This window comes from Glossina fuscipes, unplaced genomic scaffold, assembly GCF_014805625.2.
Source record: "Glossina fuscipes isolate IAEA_lab_2018 unplaced genomic scaffold, Yale_Gfus_2 2, whole genome shotgun sequence".
NCBI classification, from domain to species: domain Eukaryota; kingdom Metazoa; phylum Arthropoda; class Insecta; order Diptera; family Glossinidae; genus Glossina; species Glossina fuscipes.
Window position 1 is genome coordinate 23,554,157 of NW_023998416.1, and position 19,948 is coordinate 23,574,104.

Genomic DNA, 19,948 nt, shown 5'->3' on the forward strand with positions numbered 1-19,948 from the left:
CTATAAGAAGAAGGGGTTTACAATTCCCTCAAAATGCTAATATGCATAAGTAAGTTACATTCGTTTGTAAATATGTATTTACTTTGAGAAGAACCAGCTGCCTTCTTCTGACATTCTGTATATCATTTGAAAACATTAAACAAATTACTCTTGCTGTGTGCGTGAGAGTTGCAAAAAAATTAAAAAAAAAAAAAAAAAAAAAAACACAAATAAACAAATGAAAACCTATTAACAGTGAAAGTTATCAAATTTCAAAAATTATAATACCAAACCGAAAATGAGAAACACCTTGTGCTGCTTCCTAGAGAAGAAAGTATTGTTTACCACATGAAATATTTCGTTTATTTTTTTCACCAATAAAACAAGTATAAAGACTATAGTGGCTTGCGTCCTATCGTACGATAGCCTACACCAGTTCGCTTAATACGGTTATTAATATAAGGCTTTGCAGAAAAGATGGTCGAAAAATTGGTCTAATCCGAAACATTTCCAATAAGAGTCGTCCTTGGACCAAACCACGTCAGTGTATCCAACTTTATCAAAATATCCCAAAAAATGCCGATCCTGTAGGTAGAACGCAAAAAAACAAGATGGACAGAGAGACATAGGGACAGATAAACTTGGATTGACACAGAAAGTGATTCTGTAGGCTTAGCGCAAGAAAACAAAACGAACGGACGGAGGAACGGACAAGGTTAAATTGATGCAGTTTCATTTTACAGGAAACATTGAATATAGGAAAGCAAAACGCACAGACGAGCTTAAATCGATAGAAGCGATGGGCATAATAAAAGATGATTCTACCTCAACTCCGATCCGAATCTTTTTCAATAGCTTTCTGATCCATTGCGGCTTCGGCCAAAATGCGTTTGTGTTCCAAATTTTCATCAAAATATCTCAAAAATTAATGACTGCAGGTTGAACGGAGCAAAATAAGGCGGACAGACGAGCAGACAAGGTTTGACCGATGCAGAAAGTGATTTTGAAGCGATCGGTATAGTAAGACTTCAAGACTTTCTGGATGCTATGTACAACCGCACAAACTTTCTTATTTAATATGCCCACAAGTAGAGTGAAAGTAGGGTAAAATACATTTATTTGCTTACATTCTTTCTCTTGAAATTAGATTAAATTTGTTTCGTGATTATTATAAATTAAAAAACGATTGCAAGGAGAGATAGAGAAGCGTCTTCATAAGAAATAATTGCAGCCAATGGTTAACTAATTCAGATTTATTTAACCTGTTCTTATAACACCTGTAGTCGTCAATTTTCATTGAAACTTTCATTACTGTAACCACAATTTTGTAACTTGTCAGCCCACATAAGTTTAGATTTCCCGAAATCCCAAAATATGATGAATATGTGTGCAAGTAAATGCTATTTGGGCAAGTCGTGGTCAGCTTACAGCACTTTAAGGAAATAATTTTCCCATACAGCAGCCAACGGTTAAATAATTAATTTTTTGCTTATTCTCTTTTCACTTCTACTAACATAAAACGATTAACCTTTAAAATCTAGTAATTGATCTCGAAATTGACGGCTTCAACTTTGAGTTAATCGATCCGTTAATATTAAATGAAATGGGAAAGGATTTGTATTCAGAAAGAGTTTTAAATCTTCTCTTCAACAATTGCATTGATTTGACAGATACTTGAAATTTAAAAAAAACCTACCATGAATCAAATCGAGTCTGTCATTCAGTCTGATCAAGAATGTTCATAACTTGACGAGTTTTAAATCCGATATAGTATATAAAGGTATAGTATACCTTTGTTGGTTATGATGTATTTTCTCGCATGCGAGATTTGCCATTACTTGAGATTTGTGCATGAAAATTGCTTGGATTTGTAAAATTTTCTAAATAATTTCTCGAAACTCTCCAATTCTTTCCATTTGTGTTTCAATAGGACGGTATTAACCCTACTGATGTCTTTGAGCCACTATGGTCCCTGCATAATGCTTCTCATTTATATGTAGCATGCTCGGAAATATGTAAATGACTTTTGATCTATAAGCAACACCACAACAATATTTCAATTATCCGCACGATTCCTACAAGTAGTAGACGGTGCCATTGGATTATGATTCGTTATAAAAAACGTGATAAGATAAAGATAACAAACTCGGCCATATTTCCAAGTCTTTATTGCTTACTTTAGTCCAAGAATTTATTTCTTTGAGATGAATAAATTGTAATAATATAATAATAATAAAATGAGGGTATAAAACTCCCTCGGGTTGTTTAGTCTGAATTCGTCGTAATTTATTAAGGGCATGCAATGTAGCATTTTTTAAGTTCCAAATACATTCCTTTACATCCAAACGTAGAGATACTTCCTTTGCAAACTTTCAGTATTGATGTGGTGTTCGTTTGTTCAGACTGCCACAGAAGAAATTGTGGAAGAAAGGACTAGAAAGACAGGGATAGTGTTTCAGTTAAAAATAAGAAGACAATGCAATAAACTTTTCACAAGCAAATTTATCGCCCATATACAGCTTTTGACCATCATAACGACGTAGATAATGTTCATAAGCAAAAACTTTGCTTTAGAGAGCTATGATCGGCCTCTATCTTCAGAAATCATTTATGCTCTAATTTTTTAAAATTGCTGGTAGTCATTAAGAAATATTTGAACCGAAAAAAAAAAAACCACAATTTCCTTGAGTAATATGTAATTTGTTCTCCATAAAATTGAAACAAGAAACCAAAAATCATATCAATGAAAAATTTATAAGGGTTTTTTAAACACGCACATATGCATAAACATTTTTTCCAAAAAAAATCTCACAAACATTTTTTTAAAAAAAAAAAAGAACGTAATCGTTACATGCTCTTAAGCCAGCTGGTTTGATTTTTTTAAATTTCTGTAGAAAATTCACAAAAAAAAAAAGGAATGATGACAGTTTCGCAAAACAATAGGGGATCAACCCTGTTATATAATCTTTTTTTTATTATTAATTTTAATAATTGAAAAAAAAAATACAATTATAAAATAAGTAGGAAAAGTGTACAGACTTAAGCCGCATCAATAGTGTTCGACATGTCGAAAACATTCGTTAATATAACGAAACGCTCTCTTAACTGCTTATGAATATTTGATTTCTTATTTGAATACGATAAGTATTTTAATCAAACACCAAAACATTAATAGATTACACGTTTGTTTATTTATTTTGTTCTTTTGTATCTTCCAACACTTGTGGACCAACGAATTGTTAAGTTTATACGGAAGTATGCAAAGCCCAGAAGCAGTTGAGATAGCCCCACCTTTTATTATACCGATCGATTCAGAGCTACTTTCTAAATCGATTTAAGTTTGTCTATCGCTCCGTTTACCTTGTTTTCTTGTGTTCCACCTACAGGCCGAACATTTTTCTAAAATTTAGCACACTGACGGGCTTTGATCCAAGGACGAAAGCTATTGAAAATGGTTCGCATGGGACCACGTTTTCAACCTCATGGTTTGTCTTGGAAAATCAGTAAATGAATTATTATAGGGTGGTGCAGGGTATTTTCTTGTTTTACTTCACTTATATTTTACCTGTTTATTTATTCATTACTAACTGCAATACACATCACTCACACATATTAAGCTGAATTAAGCAACACTCTAGAGATTAAAGGCTTAAGTTGCTGCATCATTATAGGGAAAATCATCGACCAAAGACACAACAAATTTCAACGTAAATAGTTTTTCTTTTTAGTTAAAATATTTTTAAGGCTTGAAAGTACTAACAAGCGAACTTAAGTCTAAGTCCTACACCACTATGACACTGTAACGAAGAATATCAATCAGAAGCAAACAAACCAGTCAGGTTTAAAGTACTAGCAAGCAAGCATAAGTCAAGGTAACTGTATAGGCACTGACATGATCTCGTCTAGACCAATGAAATTCAAACCGCGATCATCGACTTGGCCGTCGCAAATCTGATCCCTCCAGCTCTACGATACTCGCAAGAACACATTACTTTCAAATTTGGCTTTTTAAATTTTCTTTATGTTTTGGCATTTTTAGACTTTTTATACCCTACGCCACTTAGAACACACAGTATCTGCGAGTAACCGAAAGTAACGCCCAAAAGGACTTTTATTATATCTATCGATTAAGAATCACTTTCTGAATCGATCTAACTTTGTTTGTCCATCTGCCTATCTGGTGCCTATCCATGCAAAGAATGTAAACCCTTGTATGCCAAAAACATCTGATTGTTAATATTCAAAAACAAAATGGACCGAATTTGAACCACATCGGCCTATTTCTTGGAGCGCACTCCATATAAGATGTCTTACGAATAGTAAGCCTTTCAGAAAACCATTTAATCCTTTTTGAAGAAAATTGATTCACAGTAGCAATCTAAAAAAAAAAATTAGGTAGGGAATTCAAATTACATAGGTCTATTCTTTAGACCCCAACATATATAGGCCCTTATAAAGAGAGAAAGTCGAATTTTTACTTTTTTATGACAGAAATTGAAAAATAATAAAATCTTTAGGAAGTAAATAAAGTTTGCTAAATTTGAATCACATGTTTTGGGCGTCCTCCCATACTTTTACAGGAAGCGTAGGGTGGGTACTATAATCGATCTTCCCCGACTACATTGTTCTTACTGGTCTTATAAGGACTTAACCATAGGCCATATAAGCTTTTGCAGTAGGACTTGGATCCTAATATCAATATTTTCGATAGAGGGAAACGGACAGAGGGCGGTGAGAAAGAAACGAGTAAAAGCCAGATAGAAGAGAGGACCAAAAGTCAGATAGACAGATAATTATCTACCTTACTTTATATAATATTATATATATAATATATATATATATACCGGTTCTTAAAACATATCTCCAGATTTTTTAAGATGAATATTAAAATTAGTATATCTTCAGAGCAACCACTAAAAAGTTATGTATACGTGCAGTGATATGTAAAATGTATAGTGATATAAAATAACAACACGTTTCGATATGTGGTAAAAATGAACTGCCAATGGTTAAAAAGTATCGTGAAAGGATTTCCTTTTAAAAAATAAAAAATGAAAAAAGGGATGATAGGATTGGTAAAATGTAGCTCGTGCACATATGGACAACACCTTGTTTTTTTCAATTTGAATTTATTTTATATTTATATTTATATATATGAGTGCTTATGTCGTTTGATATCCTTTCGCATCGATTTGCTTACCTACACGTATGTGACGTGAACGTGCTAAACGCATGCGTAACATATCTGCTTATCATCATTCGCGCGCACACGTACATACATAGGTCTTAACGATAATGATGTAATTCAATACCGATATATGTATGTATAAAAAGCGTGCTATTTAAGGGGTTAGTTTTTCCGCAGCAGAAGTTGTAAAGACAAAAAAAAAAAAAAACATACAATAAGCATCAGACACAAGTTATCTCATCATGACATAATGATTTTTTTTTTTTTTTTTTTAATGAAATAAAAAAGAAACATTTTTTTTTGAAAAACTACATAATGTGCTGGAACTTTTACATTATGTATTGTACCTACAACGTGGATAAACATTTTAACACATTTATCATCATTAAAAGGATGAGTCGTTTTTTCGTGGTTGTTATTATTATGCACAGCTATGTAAGCATATATATATATATGTATATGTATACTTTGTTGTACATTATAAACCACCATAATATATGTATATGTGTGTGGATATGTGCCTGTAAATTCAACTGTAATTTCATTTAACTCTGCATAGATAATAGCTCACTTACTTAGACGGAGGTCTCTAAATTTTACAGATATTTCTAAAAATTTTTAATTTAATAGAATTATGAAATAATTTGCTTAGAGAAGCATGAAGAATACTTAGTAGAATCATAAACACATTACATACTTTGTCCGTTGGATTTCTAAGCTATAATATTAATAAACAAAACAACACCACATACATGAGACGTTTTTGTTAATACTTTAGCGAGAAGCAGAAAATCTGAGGTGTGTTGTATACGATTTGACAAAAATTAACGTGTTTGCCTTCAATATTTTTAAAAGTCATAATCATTCGACAGTTCAAATAATCACAATGTCAAAGTTCATAACAAATTTTTTATGATCCAAGAATGCGGAAATTTCAAAAAGCTTAAAATGTACGTAGGCAGCAATTTGTCGATATTTTTTTATCGCAGGGCAAGCATAACAGGAAGTAGTGTCTTGTTCTGCAAACTTTGATTTCGTTTATCGTGCACAGCCTCAGATCGATTCGCTATGCAGACTTAGCTTCGCTAGACCATAGCTATTTGAAGAGATAATCTTTTCTTATAATTTCTCGAATCCGAATAATTCACTTTAAAACAAGTAAGGATACTATAGTCGTGCAAGAGCGATCATTAGACACCCTACCCTACTTAATAATACAGCAACTAATTCTATGTTATTTTTATGTAAATGCATAATTTTCGCAGAGGCCCTCAGATTGGAGGAAACTGACAACGTCAGCCAACGTGGTCCAAATTTACCAAACTTAATCTACTTGTCAAGGATTTTATTATTTTCCACTCGTTTCTGTTATGACAAAGCACAGATTAGACTTTGTCAACATAGGAGCGCTTGCTTTCACGAGAGCCCCTATATATGGCACGGCTCAACGAAATTAGACATATATGATCCAGATTCCCTATGGCTAACTTACTAGGAACTAATTTTCATCATAAAATGCCAAACAATATCTTTTTCTAACCACGTGGTCCAAATTAGATAACGTTAATTATTACATCAAATAATATTTACGAATTTCCATGAAGTATTGAAATGAAGATTTTTTACCCTATAAAGATTCAGTTTCCTTAGTGTAGTTACGTGCTAAGGGATTCAAAAAATGGATCCATCCGACCCAAATGTATCAGAACGCTGAAATACTAGTATTTAGCGACTTTTATCAAGATACTCTGAAAATTGTAATTTCTTTTCATACAACGAATTTTCAAAAAAAAGGCGTTATATGCGGATTGGTCGAAAAAATGGTTGCCCATGGGCCAAAACATAAAATTTCGTCAAAAAATCAAGCAAATTGCCGCCTGTGGGTTGAACATAAGAAAACAAGACGGACATGCGAACAGGCAACCTCAGATCGTTTCAGAAAATGATTCCAAATCAGTCGGTATAATAAAATGTGAATCTATCTCAAGTCCATCTGGGAAGTTTCTATATTCATTATTAAAAAATCTTTCCATTTTTATATCCTACACCACCTGTAGTACAGGGTGCATTAAGTTTGCGCGGGTGTATGTAACACCTAAAAGCACTTGAGGCACATCTACCTTTTTTCATTATATACCAAGTGATTCTGAATCGATCACCTTCCCGTCCCTCCGTTTTATATTTGTCCATGTATATTGGTGTTCCACCTGCGTGTCGCAGGTTTGATGATATTTGGTACACTGAAATGTTTCGGCCCCTGGAGGAAGGCTATAGAAAATGGTTCGGATATGATCATTTTTTCGATCACTTCCCATGTAGCGTCTTATTTTGGAAAATCTTTATATAAACCGCTGTGTTATGATATAAGTTTCTATAGGGTATATTATGGTCGGCCGTTTGACCCTATAGTGTTTTTATTTCTTTTTACCTCGGTACGTCATTTCGATCAGAAAATTTAAAATTGGATCGAATCGCAAACTCAAATTAAGCGACAAAATTCGTGCTTTATATATTTATATATATATATATATATATATATTTTCCAACAATTAGATTTTTTGGGAACAGTCCATCATAGCAATAACAGCAGGTACGGCATACAGCATAATTAATGTACATGGATTAGTGCGAAGTGAATTTTCTAAATTAAGTGTTTCCCCACAAATTAAAAATTATATAGAAAAACTTTGGTTTAGTTAACCATAATATAAATTATGGTGTTTTAGCTTCTTTTTTTTTTTTTTTTTTTGAATATAAAAGCGTAAAATCGTAAAAAATAAAAAATACTACGTAAACGTATAATGCTTATGAACTGTTATTATTTGCAGACAGAGAAGCAGTCAGCCTGTTATTATGGTGCGGTTATTAAATATTTGCATGAATTTACGCAGGGAAAACCCCATTTTTTTCTTTCACACTTTATAGAAATCATAAATTATAATACAAATAGTTGAAGAGGAAAAAAAAATAATAATAATAATAATAAAAGATGTGTTTTCTACGCACGCTTTTTTGAAAAAAAAAATAAGGCTCACTTACACAAGCAACTCACACACAGCTTGAGGTAATGCCGAAGACTTAAATGCTTGGCTAAAAACAGTAGCATTATAACAACAGATATGAGAAGTATTTTGCCTTTTGCAATTAATGCTTAACACGAAATACACACGCAATGCACTGGAAATGTGCCGAAACCGAAAAATGGCAGAATAATATGAAATGAATCAACGAATACTCCTACGAGATGTTTAATGGAAATATATTTTTCGCATATGTTTCGACTTGATATGTTTGCCTATGAATTTTGCCAGAATTTAGCTATCTTTGAAAACAAATCTTGCATCGTTGCAAGTCGAAACTTTCCAAATCATATATTAATTGCTATATAACAGATCGATGTGAGGATTTTTACCTTTTATGAGTGGACGTGACCGTAGAATATTATCCTTTAGTTTGTATACATAGGGAAAATATTTAGTAATCGACATCCCGAACAAGCGTAAAGCCTAAGTCATTCTAGACTGATCCTATACCCGCCTCCTCGCTGTCTGTATGTTATCCGGACGAACCTTGGTGTACATTGTCGTGTGTGTTTATATCCATGATAAGGTAAACATACAGCGGACATTACACACTCGTATTATCTAGATATTTTTAAAAGTTGGATGTAAAAATGATTACGTATTATGCGTCTAAATTTCAGTTCCAAGGCTGGTTGATATTAAAGCGCTCCGAATGGTAGGATCTTAATGGAATACCCTATTTGTTTCCACTTCCTCTTCTCGCCATTTGTTATCTCTTGAGCCACCTTAGTTCCGGGAGCAACTTTCTGACAAAGTCGCTGACAATGTCCCAGGTTTCAGAGCTCACGGCCGTACGTTTCACTGTGTCGTTCGGGCAATTGAAGGTAGCAAGCTACTCATCATCTTCCGCGTCTACATAGCTTCGGCATACTGGCGAATTATCGCGACGAAATCGGTGTAACTTCGGAAGTAACTATGACCAGCTTGGGAACAGTGGGCAGATAACAGTTTACCTTTTCATGCCGTCTTCTCGTCCATTTCACAACGTCGGGGATGAACGACAACGTCCATCTACCTTTCGTTGTCGTCTCCCATCGCTCTTGCCACTTGATCGTTGATGTCAAGCGTGTTTCCTTCCCGAGGACAATCATTTCCGCCTATCCTCAGCGCTTCTTTTTCTAGATGGGACGCATCTCATTCACTAGAATATCGATTGAGATCGCCCCCTCGATTACTATATATGCATATCCAATCCAATATTTTCGACTTCCTTAACCAGGTTTATTAAGTCTGTACGGGCGTTCACCTCTATCTACCCTATATACTTCTGAAATAAACGTTAAAAATTTTATCATTCAAATGATGCACAGAACGTGTTTGATTGATCTTCAGAGAAACATAAATGAGAGAAACCTTGCACAGTGAGCTCTAGCGGTAACATTATCTATGCTGAGTTTATATTTTCTACTACAATAACACACGGCGGATACCAAAAAGATTTACTTCAAAATGAAAATATTTTTTTTTGCTTTTTTTGCTTCTTCATTTTATAGTTTTTATAATTTTTTTCACATTAATTTATACGAATGGCGATTTTCATCTCTATATGCAGGTATGCTTTTTATATTCTTTCTTCTCTATTGTGCAATGATTTTAGAATATTCTTGTGTTTGGCAAATAATTTGAAAATTCTTTACAATTGTTTTAATAATAAGAACCTGTATGCAGCTCTTATATTGGAATAGACCAGAAGATATAGAAAAATCCGTACTTTATTCAAGATGCAATTCCCACGCTTCCTATATGCAATGTAATGCTGCTTACTTACGTATTTGCGGACTAATAGACATTTATTGTACACCTGGCTGCAAATACTGTTTTCTTCTTTCTTTTTTTTTTTTCTTATATATATATATATATGGCATTCCATCTCCTTCTAACTTGAGTTTATTTTTCATTAATTCAATCTTTTGTTAAGTTGATAGAGGGCGAAAAGCAAAGAAAAAAAAAGAAAAGGACTTTAAATGATTTCTAAGAGTTTTGCCTTTTATATGCAAGAAATTTTGCTTTTTATTTTTTTTTTTTTTTTTTATTCGATTTTTGCAGGTTTCTTATTTGTTGCCTAACCAATAATGCTGGCAGTTTAATTAAAAACTCTTAGTGACATAAATTTATGTATCCTTATACCTTGTGTCTATAGTTGATTTCTTTTTCTTTCTTTACTTTTTTTTTGTATTCACTCTCACTATTTTGCTTTTTTCTTTTTTATCATCTAAAATAAATGGATTTCCTTGTAATTGTTTCAATTTTATTTTCTGGTTACTAACGTGTTAAGTAGGAAAAGTAATAATTTTTTTCTTTAAAGTCATACCTTTGTATTTTAATTTAATTTTAATGCTTTGTAGACATTTTTTAATTGCATAGAATTTTTTTTTTTCTCTTGTCGAAGAATAGAATAAAAATTCGACTTTTAAGAGTAATGTCGCCTTGTGATTTTTTCGTGTTTTTTTTTTTTTTATTGACTACCAAAAAACAAGTAAACACACTATAATGGATTAGGGTCCACTATTCAATACCCTATATATACTTGGGAGAATAAGAAGTTATGTGGGATGTTATCGACAAAGTAGTTCGATCCGAAGCATTTTCAAGATTGTCCAGCCTTGGACCAAAACAAGTTAATGTACCAAATTTAATCGAAATATCTTAAAACTTAAGTCTTATAGGTTGAGCAAAAGAAAGCAAACCCGGCGGGGCAGATTGACAGAAAAACTAAAATCGATTCAGAAATTGATTCCGAATAATAAAAAGTGAGTTTAACCCAATTTCTTCTAAGTGTTGCATACATGCGCACAAACCTAATGCACTCTTGTACCATAAACGGTATACGATGTAACAATTACATGAAGTTCTAATGTATCAAGAAGTCAATTTTCGAAGCATGGTGACTAACATTCAAGTGTTCCTTGAAGAACGTTTGTTGGGTTTAAATACTATCGCCCATTTCACGATTCCGAAAGTAAACGTAAATATAATATACTCCTGATTGAGATTTGGATCTAATTTTTTCAATACATTGATTCAATTTTCCTATTATTTGTGTAAATGATTTTGTGCGGCGTACAGACGAAAACACGAGCCCACGTTTACATGTCGTGCATCTGGGGTGAAGCTGATATTTGGTTAAATGGCTTCGTAAAGAAAAATTATTGGCGCTTATGTGGAAAGAAAACACATCCGATTTTGCCGAAGGACTTTTACTTATGCCAAAATAACTTTCGGATGTAGTTTGTAGGCTGAAAGTGTCATATTTGAACATGAAGTTGGCGTCGCAGTTATCGTCAATGAAGAGCGCTAAAGAAAGACGATCACTAATTTTCTGTGGAAAAAATTAGATGATTTCGATTTGGACGATATGTGGCTTCAACAAAATTTCAGACATTTCGTAATAAAATTACTTTATTGAGGAACTTTACTCAACGATCATGTCCTCTCCCAAAATACTCATGAGAAGAACTCATCCCGTATTCTACTAATCTGCTTAGGATCGCTTTCTGAAGTTTCGCTTTCTAAGTTTGTCTGTCTGTCTGTCCATCTTGTTTTCTGGTGTGCAATCTATGGACCGATGTACAATCTATAGATATATTTTGATGAACACCAACACGCTTACGCTATTAAAAATGGTTCGAGTCGGACCACTTCTCCAGCCACTTACCAGAAAACACTTTATTTTGAAAAGTCATTACACGAAAAACTGCACTGAACGAAGTGGTGTAGGTTATTTAGTGGTGGGCCGAGCCAAACAGTACAGTACATAACATTATTCGAGGCCGTTTGCATTGGTATCTTTTCATGCTCCCTTGCCGTCAGCTTTTGATGGTTTCATATATACATAAACTATAAAAGAAAGGATAAGCAATCGTTGGCCAAAGGTCATCTATGGCAAATTCTTAAGACGATGGAAAAACCCTTATGAATAAGTCTCTTGCAAAGCAGTGAAATTGCTTAAGAAAATTTTAATCACACTCAGTAATTCTTAATCGTCCTACATTTAAGGAGAAAATCCCCCGCTCGCAAGAACAGATTCAATTTATATATCTTTCCTTTCTCGCCCTAGTAATAAAAAAAAACTCCATTTTCTTAAATCCAACTCACATTTTTTCATATTTAAAATTCTTAGCTTCTCGTCATTCACCAATCACAACATTTCACACTAGCATAGCTTTTCAAACAAAAGGGTTGAAATTTACATATTGAGCGTAAAAAATTTACATAATATGAAGGAATTCTATTTTGAATACGAGTAAAAAATAGATTTGTTGTATAACAAAAAAAATCTCAGCTTGGTCTTGTAAAAAAACAAAAACAACCCTTTTTAAAGTAAACACACAAGCAACTCATCATTGCTTATCATTGCTACGTACAAAGTCACCCTTCATTTAATATTTTTATTTTAAAAAACATTAAACCAAGCATAAAAAACTTTTGATTCCCCTTATTAAGCGCATAATAGAAAAGGGATGAATTTACATATTCTAATATTTTCTAAGCTTCATTTTAATATTGTTTCGCTTGAAAAAAAGGGGTTGTTTTTTATGCTTCGACAAAACGCTTCGTAAAAAGCAAAAGACGAAAAAACGCACTCCGGCTGTGATTGGAGCTTCAATGGGAGTATCATTTATTTATGTTTGCTCTCGTTTGGAACTCGTAACTCCATTGTTAAAAAGTGAAAATATAATATAATTGTCGAGAATATTTTTTTTTTTTTTTTTTTTTTTATGTAAAGCGTTTGCGTATGAAAACTCCCTGTAGCTGTAGTTTACTTTACCTATTGTTTTGTTTTTTTTTTTTCTTTCTTTTTTTTATCAAGAAAAAACTGCCTACAAATAATAATATTCCGTATGGTTGAACAGCCACGCATATCGAAGTGCGTATTGTTTTCTAATATTACGTTTGCCTAAAGGCAAAATTGTAAATCATAGCATATGATTTTTTAAAATTTTTACACTCACAATCTGACAGCATGTTCAGTTTGCCTCTTCGTTTGCAAATTTCGCAAAAAGCAAATTTTTATAGATACTTGTCATCATAAGCCTTTTTCATATTCCTTTGCTAAAATGAATTCATGGAGAAAATGGAGTACAAGTTAGCAGTGCATTTTAGAAAGCTTTAAAATGCAAATTTCACAGTATTTTAATTCATACACGCACACATACACATGAATGTATATATATACCCATATACATATATATGTACATATATCATGTATGTTAAAAATCCTAGTAAATACATTAAATATATGTGTACGTCACATTACATTAAGTATATATATATATATATATATATGTACATATGCGTGTGTGCGTGTATGTGCCTGTCTATGTATTTATAATGTTAGTATATATCTATATATTGTATACATATATATATACTGACATAATGGTATGCATGGGTATACATCTATGTGGTCTGCCAAAGTTGGGTACCAATAGATGCGACTATGATTCTTTTTACATTCTGGACGCCTGGTTAATATTTTCAAATTTCTATCCTCTACCTTTTGCCTTTCAAGCACACTCAAACCGTTTCAACGTCACCTCGTTTCTTCAAGTAGCTGTGAACTACGATTATAGAGTAGTTGTGCGTACGTTACGACGAATGTAAGGAAAACCGATGTCATACAGATTTCATTATGCGTATGTTTGTACGTATGTCTGTCTGTCTATTTTAGTAAAGTGAAACTAAATGTTGTGAAAGTAATTGATACTTGAAAACTTAGTCAAATAAATAAAAGTTGAAATACATTATAACACCTTAGAACAATTGAAAGCAGTCGGAATATGAAATACAAGACAGCGGTTTAAAAAGGAGGAAAATTTCTATAAATTTACAAAATAAAGTGTTTTGAAAAATGTTACATGTTCGACTAGAAATGAAAGTTGATCTAAAAATAAATAAGCACACGATCGACCGTTTGGCACCCCACTACACTTCCATTAGCATAATTCTTTGTTTATTTTCATGAAAATGCTAAGCAATTTTCATTTAGAGATATACCTTTCAGGGGATATCTCCTATCAAAAAGGGTCCAAAAAGGGTGAAAGTGACATGGTCTAATCTTAGCCAAAATTATTCTCCTTTTCAAAGGCTTCATAATCTCTTGGATGTTTTCGTCATAAAAAAGATGTTCTTATCCTTTTGGGGAGTGGGATGTCGAAAATAGATCTATATGATCCAAATTTGGTAGACATTGATTTTTATGGACAAATTTTCAATGTGAAATATTAAAAGTTAGCCGGTTTTCTCCTTATTCTCTTAGGAGAAATTTCGAAACATCAGTCCGTCCGACGCCAATTATTTCACATTAATTTTGTATTTTAAAAGACTGTTAATCAGTGATTTTTGTCGAGAAATTTTGAAAATTGAAATTTTTTAACAGAATTCTTCCCTGTATGAAAGTAAAAAATCTCGTCTAAATACCCCAATAGCTGTGGGCTGTCGGTTAAATAGAAAAATGCATGGATAGATATCAGAGGGACAGACGGACAAACATGCGTTCCTCGATTTAAAAAATGTTTCTGAATCCAACGGTATAGAAAAAGATGGGTCTGTCGTGAGCCCTTCTAGATGTTACATATGCCCTCACAAAAAACGGATCAAAAAGCAACGACAATGGGAAGATCAAGAGTAGAGTAACAAGTTAAAGGAATTTTTTGAAAAAAATATCTATCCTGATGCACACACATTCGTGAATACTAATTTAGATCAGATAATTTAAGACTAATAAATATATTAAAAATGAATTATAATGAAAATCAATACATTTTTAATTTATTCAATTCTCCCAAATAGAGCGTATAATTATTAAAAATATTCAAGAGAGTATTTTTAATGAAAAAGTTCAATTGTTTTCAATTCTTGTTTTTTTTTGCAGATCATATAGCTTATGATGTTTACGACGATGATGCTGTATTGAAATTAAAGAAACAATTGTCCAAACTGCAAGGTTTAGCTACAATGAATACAATGGAATTTTTACCAGAATTATTCAAAAATCCAAAGGAAGAGAGTCTACGACATACATCTATAACAAACTCTGCAATTGCAACAATGCAAACTGAAAGCCCGTTAATAACAGAGACGATGAAACGAACAGAATTACAAGCACAGCAGCAGCAGCAGCAGCGGTTAGAGCACCAAAAAGCGAAAGCAATAATAATAGAAAAGAAAGAAAATGAAAGAAAAAAAGCAATGAATGAAGCAGAAGAAAGCGCTAAGGTTGACATAGATATGCGCGAAGTCAGCACTACAATGGAAATATTGCCAAATTTCAAATGTAAGTCAGTTCGTTTAAATTCAGAGGCCAACGTAGCAAACGTACAAAGGAGTGAAGAAGACAATAAAAATTTGGAACATGAAATTCTCACAAAGCCTGATTTAAAATGTGTTTTCGATACGACGGTAACTGCAGCAACGGCAGCTACAACAACCTTAAGTGAGAACATTTTCAGTTGTAATGCCAGATTTTATGCCACAACCACCATCAACTCCACCACAACTAACACCATCACTACTACTAGTACCACCACCACCACCACCACCACCAACATCACCTGTTCGCCATGTACTGTAACAAATACAGTTGAAAGTTTTCCTTTTTCAAATGATTTTGGTAATAATGTGACTTGTGATACGACCACTGTTACTGCTACCGATGCCATTGGAAATTTTAAACTACGTGATGAATTTAATGAATCATCTGCGGCTGCCGATGATACTGCCCGTAATAGCTGCAATGGTCAAACGTTAGTTACGCCATCCAAAGTAAACCGAAGCAAAAACAACGGCGAACGGCGCAATAATGAAAGATCTATTGATGATGTGGGTGTTGTTGGAAAATTTGCCGATTTTAGCACAAAATCTCCAAACACAAATTTCGAAATGCTTAATGAAATGCCAAAAAACATAGAGGAGGATAATAGTGGCCAGCAACGATTTCATATGACTAATGAAATAAACGTCAATCGTAACGCGAAGGGTGAGTTTTTCAAAAAGAGATAAAAACAAAAGCAACAACATCAACAACAACAAAACAAAATTAAGTAAATTTTAATTTTGTTTTTCTAAGAGAGAATTAAATAAAATCTGGACAGTTGTTTATTCTCCAAAGATAAAAATCTTTATGTCGTACAACAAAGAGAAAGATCTCGGCATGTAGATGTGTTTTGGCTTAATTAGTTGGAAGAATAAATCAACCTTAGATTTTAGAGAGTAAAGTGGGGCGGGGGTGAAGAAGTCTCACCCTGCTCTCTGTTTGCTTTTTACGAACAGACTTTTATTCATTCATTAGATTACAATATTTAGAGTTGTTTTATTGCGCTTGCAAACAAGAAAATAGCAACTCTTTATCTATATTGTGTTAAGGCCTTGAGGAGCACAATTGTTTGTAATCTCCTTACTATTAAGCAATTGGGAGTATAAAGAACTATAAGCGCATCACTAAGTACAATAAAGCTTTTCCAAATTTTTTGGCAATGCAATATCTGTCTCTCTATCTATGCAGGTCGAACATTGAGAGGTCGGATGTTAAGTGTAAAATGTTAATCCCTGCACTTGTTGCGTAACAATGCCACATTAGGTTTGTGCGAATGCATGCAACATCCGGCAGGAGTTACGATAGACCAATCTTTTATTCCGCCGACCGATTCAGTATCACTTTCCGAAACCATGTTAGCTCGTCTGTCCGCCTGACCACCAGACGTTCGTGCATTCAACAAACTATTTTTAAGATATTTTGCCGAAATTTGGAACACCGTGGATTTTAGTCCAAACACGAACCCTATTAAAAATGGAAATTGGATCGGACCACCTTTTCGACCACTTTCCACGTAAGGCCTGATTTTGAAGAGCTATTATATGAATCGCTGTAGGATACTGTTTGGTATCTAACCAGTTAACAGCGTCGACCTCTTTGAAAAATGAGCATTTGACTTGCGTTGCAAAAATTTAGCAATCACAAGCGTACTCTTCATATGCAGAGTATGTATAATATGAAGTTAGGTTGTAATAATATAAAGACATACACTCATCCTAAAATGCATACAATATGGCAAAAATACGTTCATAATGAAAAAGTTTGATAAGGAAATCCAAGAAGGATAGATGAACGTCTCATGACATATGTATTCCTAATAATAGAAAATGTTGTTAAACTTGCCATTACGTATATTTCGTCGTACCCAGTTAACTGGGCCATGGTCCACTACAGTGTTTTTACTTCTTAAAGCCTTGAGCATTTACACTTACACAAAAATATATCAAGTTTATGAGGACGTATGCAACACTCAGATTTACTTGAGGCCAAAGCACATTTTCTTATACCGAGTTTGTCCGCCCATCTGTCTGTCATTTTTTAGCAAAACTTTCTAAATGATTTGAAATATTGAAGACGAACATGGTTTGGCCAAAGAACAATGGCTGTTGAAAATAGTTTTCATCGAAGCACTTTTTCGACCATCTCTCCCATACAACATCTTTTTGCATGTTTCAAATCAATTTAATACTATACTTATCAAAATCGGCAATGGCTAAAACAACTGGAAATCTAGTCGATTCAAGTTTAAACCATAGAATGCAAACATTAAAAGGTCAACAACCAACTGTCTTCTAAGTGCTTCAATGCATCGGCGTCGGCAGCGTAGATCGCAATCTTAAGATTCTTAAAATATCAGCTTTCATCAAATGATGTTCGCCCTAATCTACATCGCTGTTTGGCGTACTATTTCTATATCCTAGATAAAAAGACGCAATATTTTTCAGTGTATTTGAAAGAAAAAATTTTCGAAAAAAAAAAACCAAAAATTTGGCGCGCTTTTTTTCAATAAAATTTATTAAGCATTTGCGTAACTGATTGGTATCAAGCTTGCGTCATTGTATATAAGGAAAACACTACAAAATAGTAAATTCTACACTAGAAAATTTTCAAGTAAATTAACAACAACAAAAAAATCTTGATTACTAGATATTTTTGCCTATTTTTTTATGCATTTTTATATATATACATATATATATATATATATATAAATATTTTTTGTAAAATCTAAACAATGAAATGTTACGGTATTTAATGAAAATACAATCTTTTTTAACACCCCTCAGTTTTTTCAATTTTTTCAAATTTTTTCGCTTTTCATTCTACCCGACATAGTATGAATGTATGCTAGTTCTGTCGTCCGACATGTCAAATTCAAGTGTTGTGCATCAAATACTTTATAGAATATTTACGTCTGAATTGCCGAGCAGGCAAAGGGTCTTGAATAACTACTCAATAATCAATCTCAAGTGCGGTAAAGTTTTTAATAAACCCGGACAGGCTTTGGCTACTGACGCTTGAAGGCTTTAGGCTTGGACTTTATTTCTCACCTTTAATTTTTATAAACATAATGAAATCAATTTCAGAAGGAAGTCTTCCTCACGCGAGGTTCTTTTTGGAGACCTGATTCTTTCTTTTGTTATTAGTAAAAATACCTGCATTCATGAACACTATCGATTTCTGTCCGTCCATCTTTAATATACATCTTTCATCATTCGTAAATATATATATATACATTCGTGAACAGTATCAGATTTTAAATTAAATTTCTCTGTCCCTTCCAGCCACTTCGGACGGGAGTCAACTCAAACTATTTAAATGAAGTATCAAATATATTATAGGGTCTAAAAAAGAGTCGTTTTAAGCTAAACATATTTGCTTTCTCCTTTTTTTTTTTTTTTTTTTTTTTTTTTTGCCTATTTTGTCTTCTTTTTTTACAATGCAATGACATTACGTGCTGCATACAAAAATAAAAAAAATATGTCATAAATTTAAGGTACATTTTCGCTCGCTCAGGTATATAAGAGCGATGATGCATGACGGTAAATAAAAAAAAAAAATGCATCTTAAGGCATTTTTTAGATTAAATGATGGCTCTGAATTTCTTTAAAAAAGAGAAAAACGCAAACCGTATATAAATTTTTTGTAAAGGCCTAAGTTTACTTGGGAGGGTTGATTTTCCTGACTATATTTGAATTTTTATTTTTTTTTTTTTATAGTTTCATAGCGAAATAGTGGTTGTTTAAGTGATTTATATTTCATTCATTTTTTTTTTTTTTTGCATTTTTTTAATGTTAAAAAAACGTTAGAATACTACATAAATCTAACGAACTTTCTCACGTTTTTCTTAATGAATGATAAGAAATTATTTAAGAGAGATAAAGTTATGTATTGGAAAGACAAATATAAAAGCTATAGTGAAAGTTTCGTTGAAACCTAGAGCACTCATGTTGCAAGCGTCTTTATTTATTTATTTACTCAATTACATGTAAAAATTATCAGCCGATACAAAATAATTTAGAACTAGATTGTAAGTAAAAGACTGTGATAACTAAAGTAAATTAATTGATTGGGGTTTTCCACACAAAATTATGAGCCGAAAGAGACCGTGGCTAGGGCAAGGTGTAGAATAGCTCGGGGCATAACGTCAGCCCATCCGATAAAAAAGTACCGATTCGTCCGTCTGTCGATATAAAGGTTTCTGCGTGCGCGTATAAACATAAATTGTGTAAATTGTTGAATGTAAATGGAGCACAGCCTCCCTTACTCTCTGGAAGAACAACTTTAAGCAAACGATCAAAACTATTTAATTACATTTCTACTGATGATTCATCTTTTTTTTTTCTTCTGTATTCTTGAGTCTAATTTTATAAAGGATTCGAACAT

At 33.0% G+C, this 19,948-nt stretch overlaps 2 protein-coding genes across 2 annotated transcripts in view; both read left to right on the forward strand.

The window, feature by feature from the left end:
* The window catches only part of LOC119633065 (alpha-protein kinase 1-like), a 57,617-nt gene extending 41,550 nt beyond the window's left edge, over window positions 1-16,067 (forward strand). Inside the window, exons 2-3 of the mRNA XM_038026276.1 lie at window positions 15,125-16,014; window positions 16,059-16,067. Coding sequence (XP_037882204.1) covers window positions 15,125-16,014; window positions 16,059-16,067 — 899 coding nt within the window. The remainder of the gene's footprint in view (window positions 1-15,124; window positions 16,015-16,058) is intronic.
* LOC119633149 (protein nubbin) overlaps window positions 15,787-19,948 on the forward strand; it is a 36,226-nt gene continuing 32,064 nt past the window's right edge. The window contains exon 1 of the mRNA XM_038026472.1: window positions 15,787-16,228. Coding sequence (XP_037882400.1) covers window positions 16,132-16,228 — 97 coding nt within the window. The 5' untranslated portion in view covers window positions 15,787-16,131. The remainder of the gene's footprint in view (window positions 16,229-19,948) is intronic.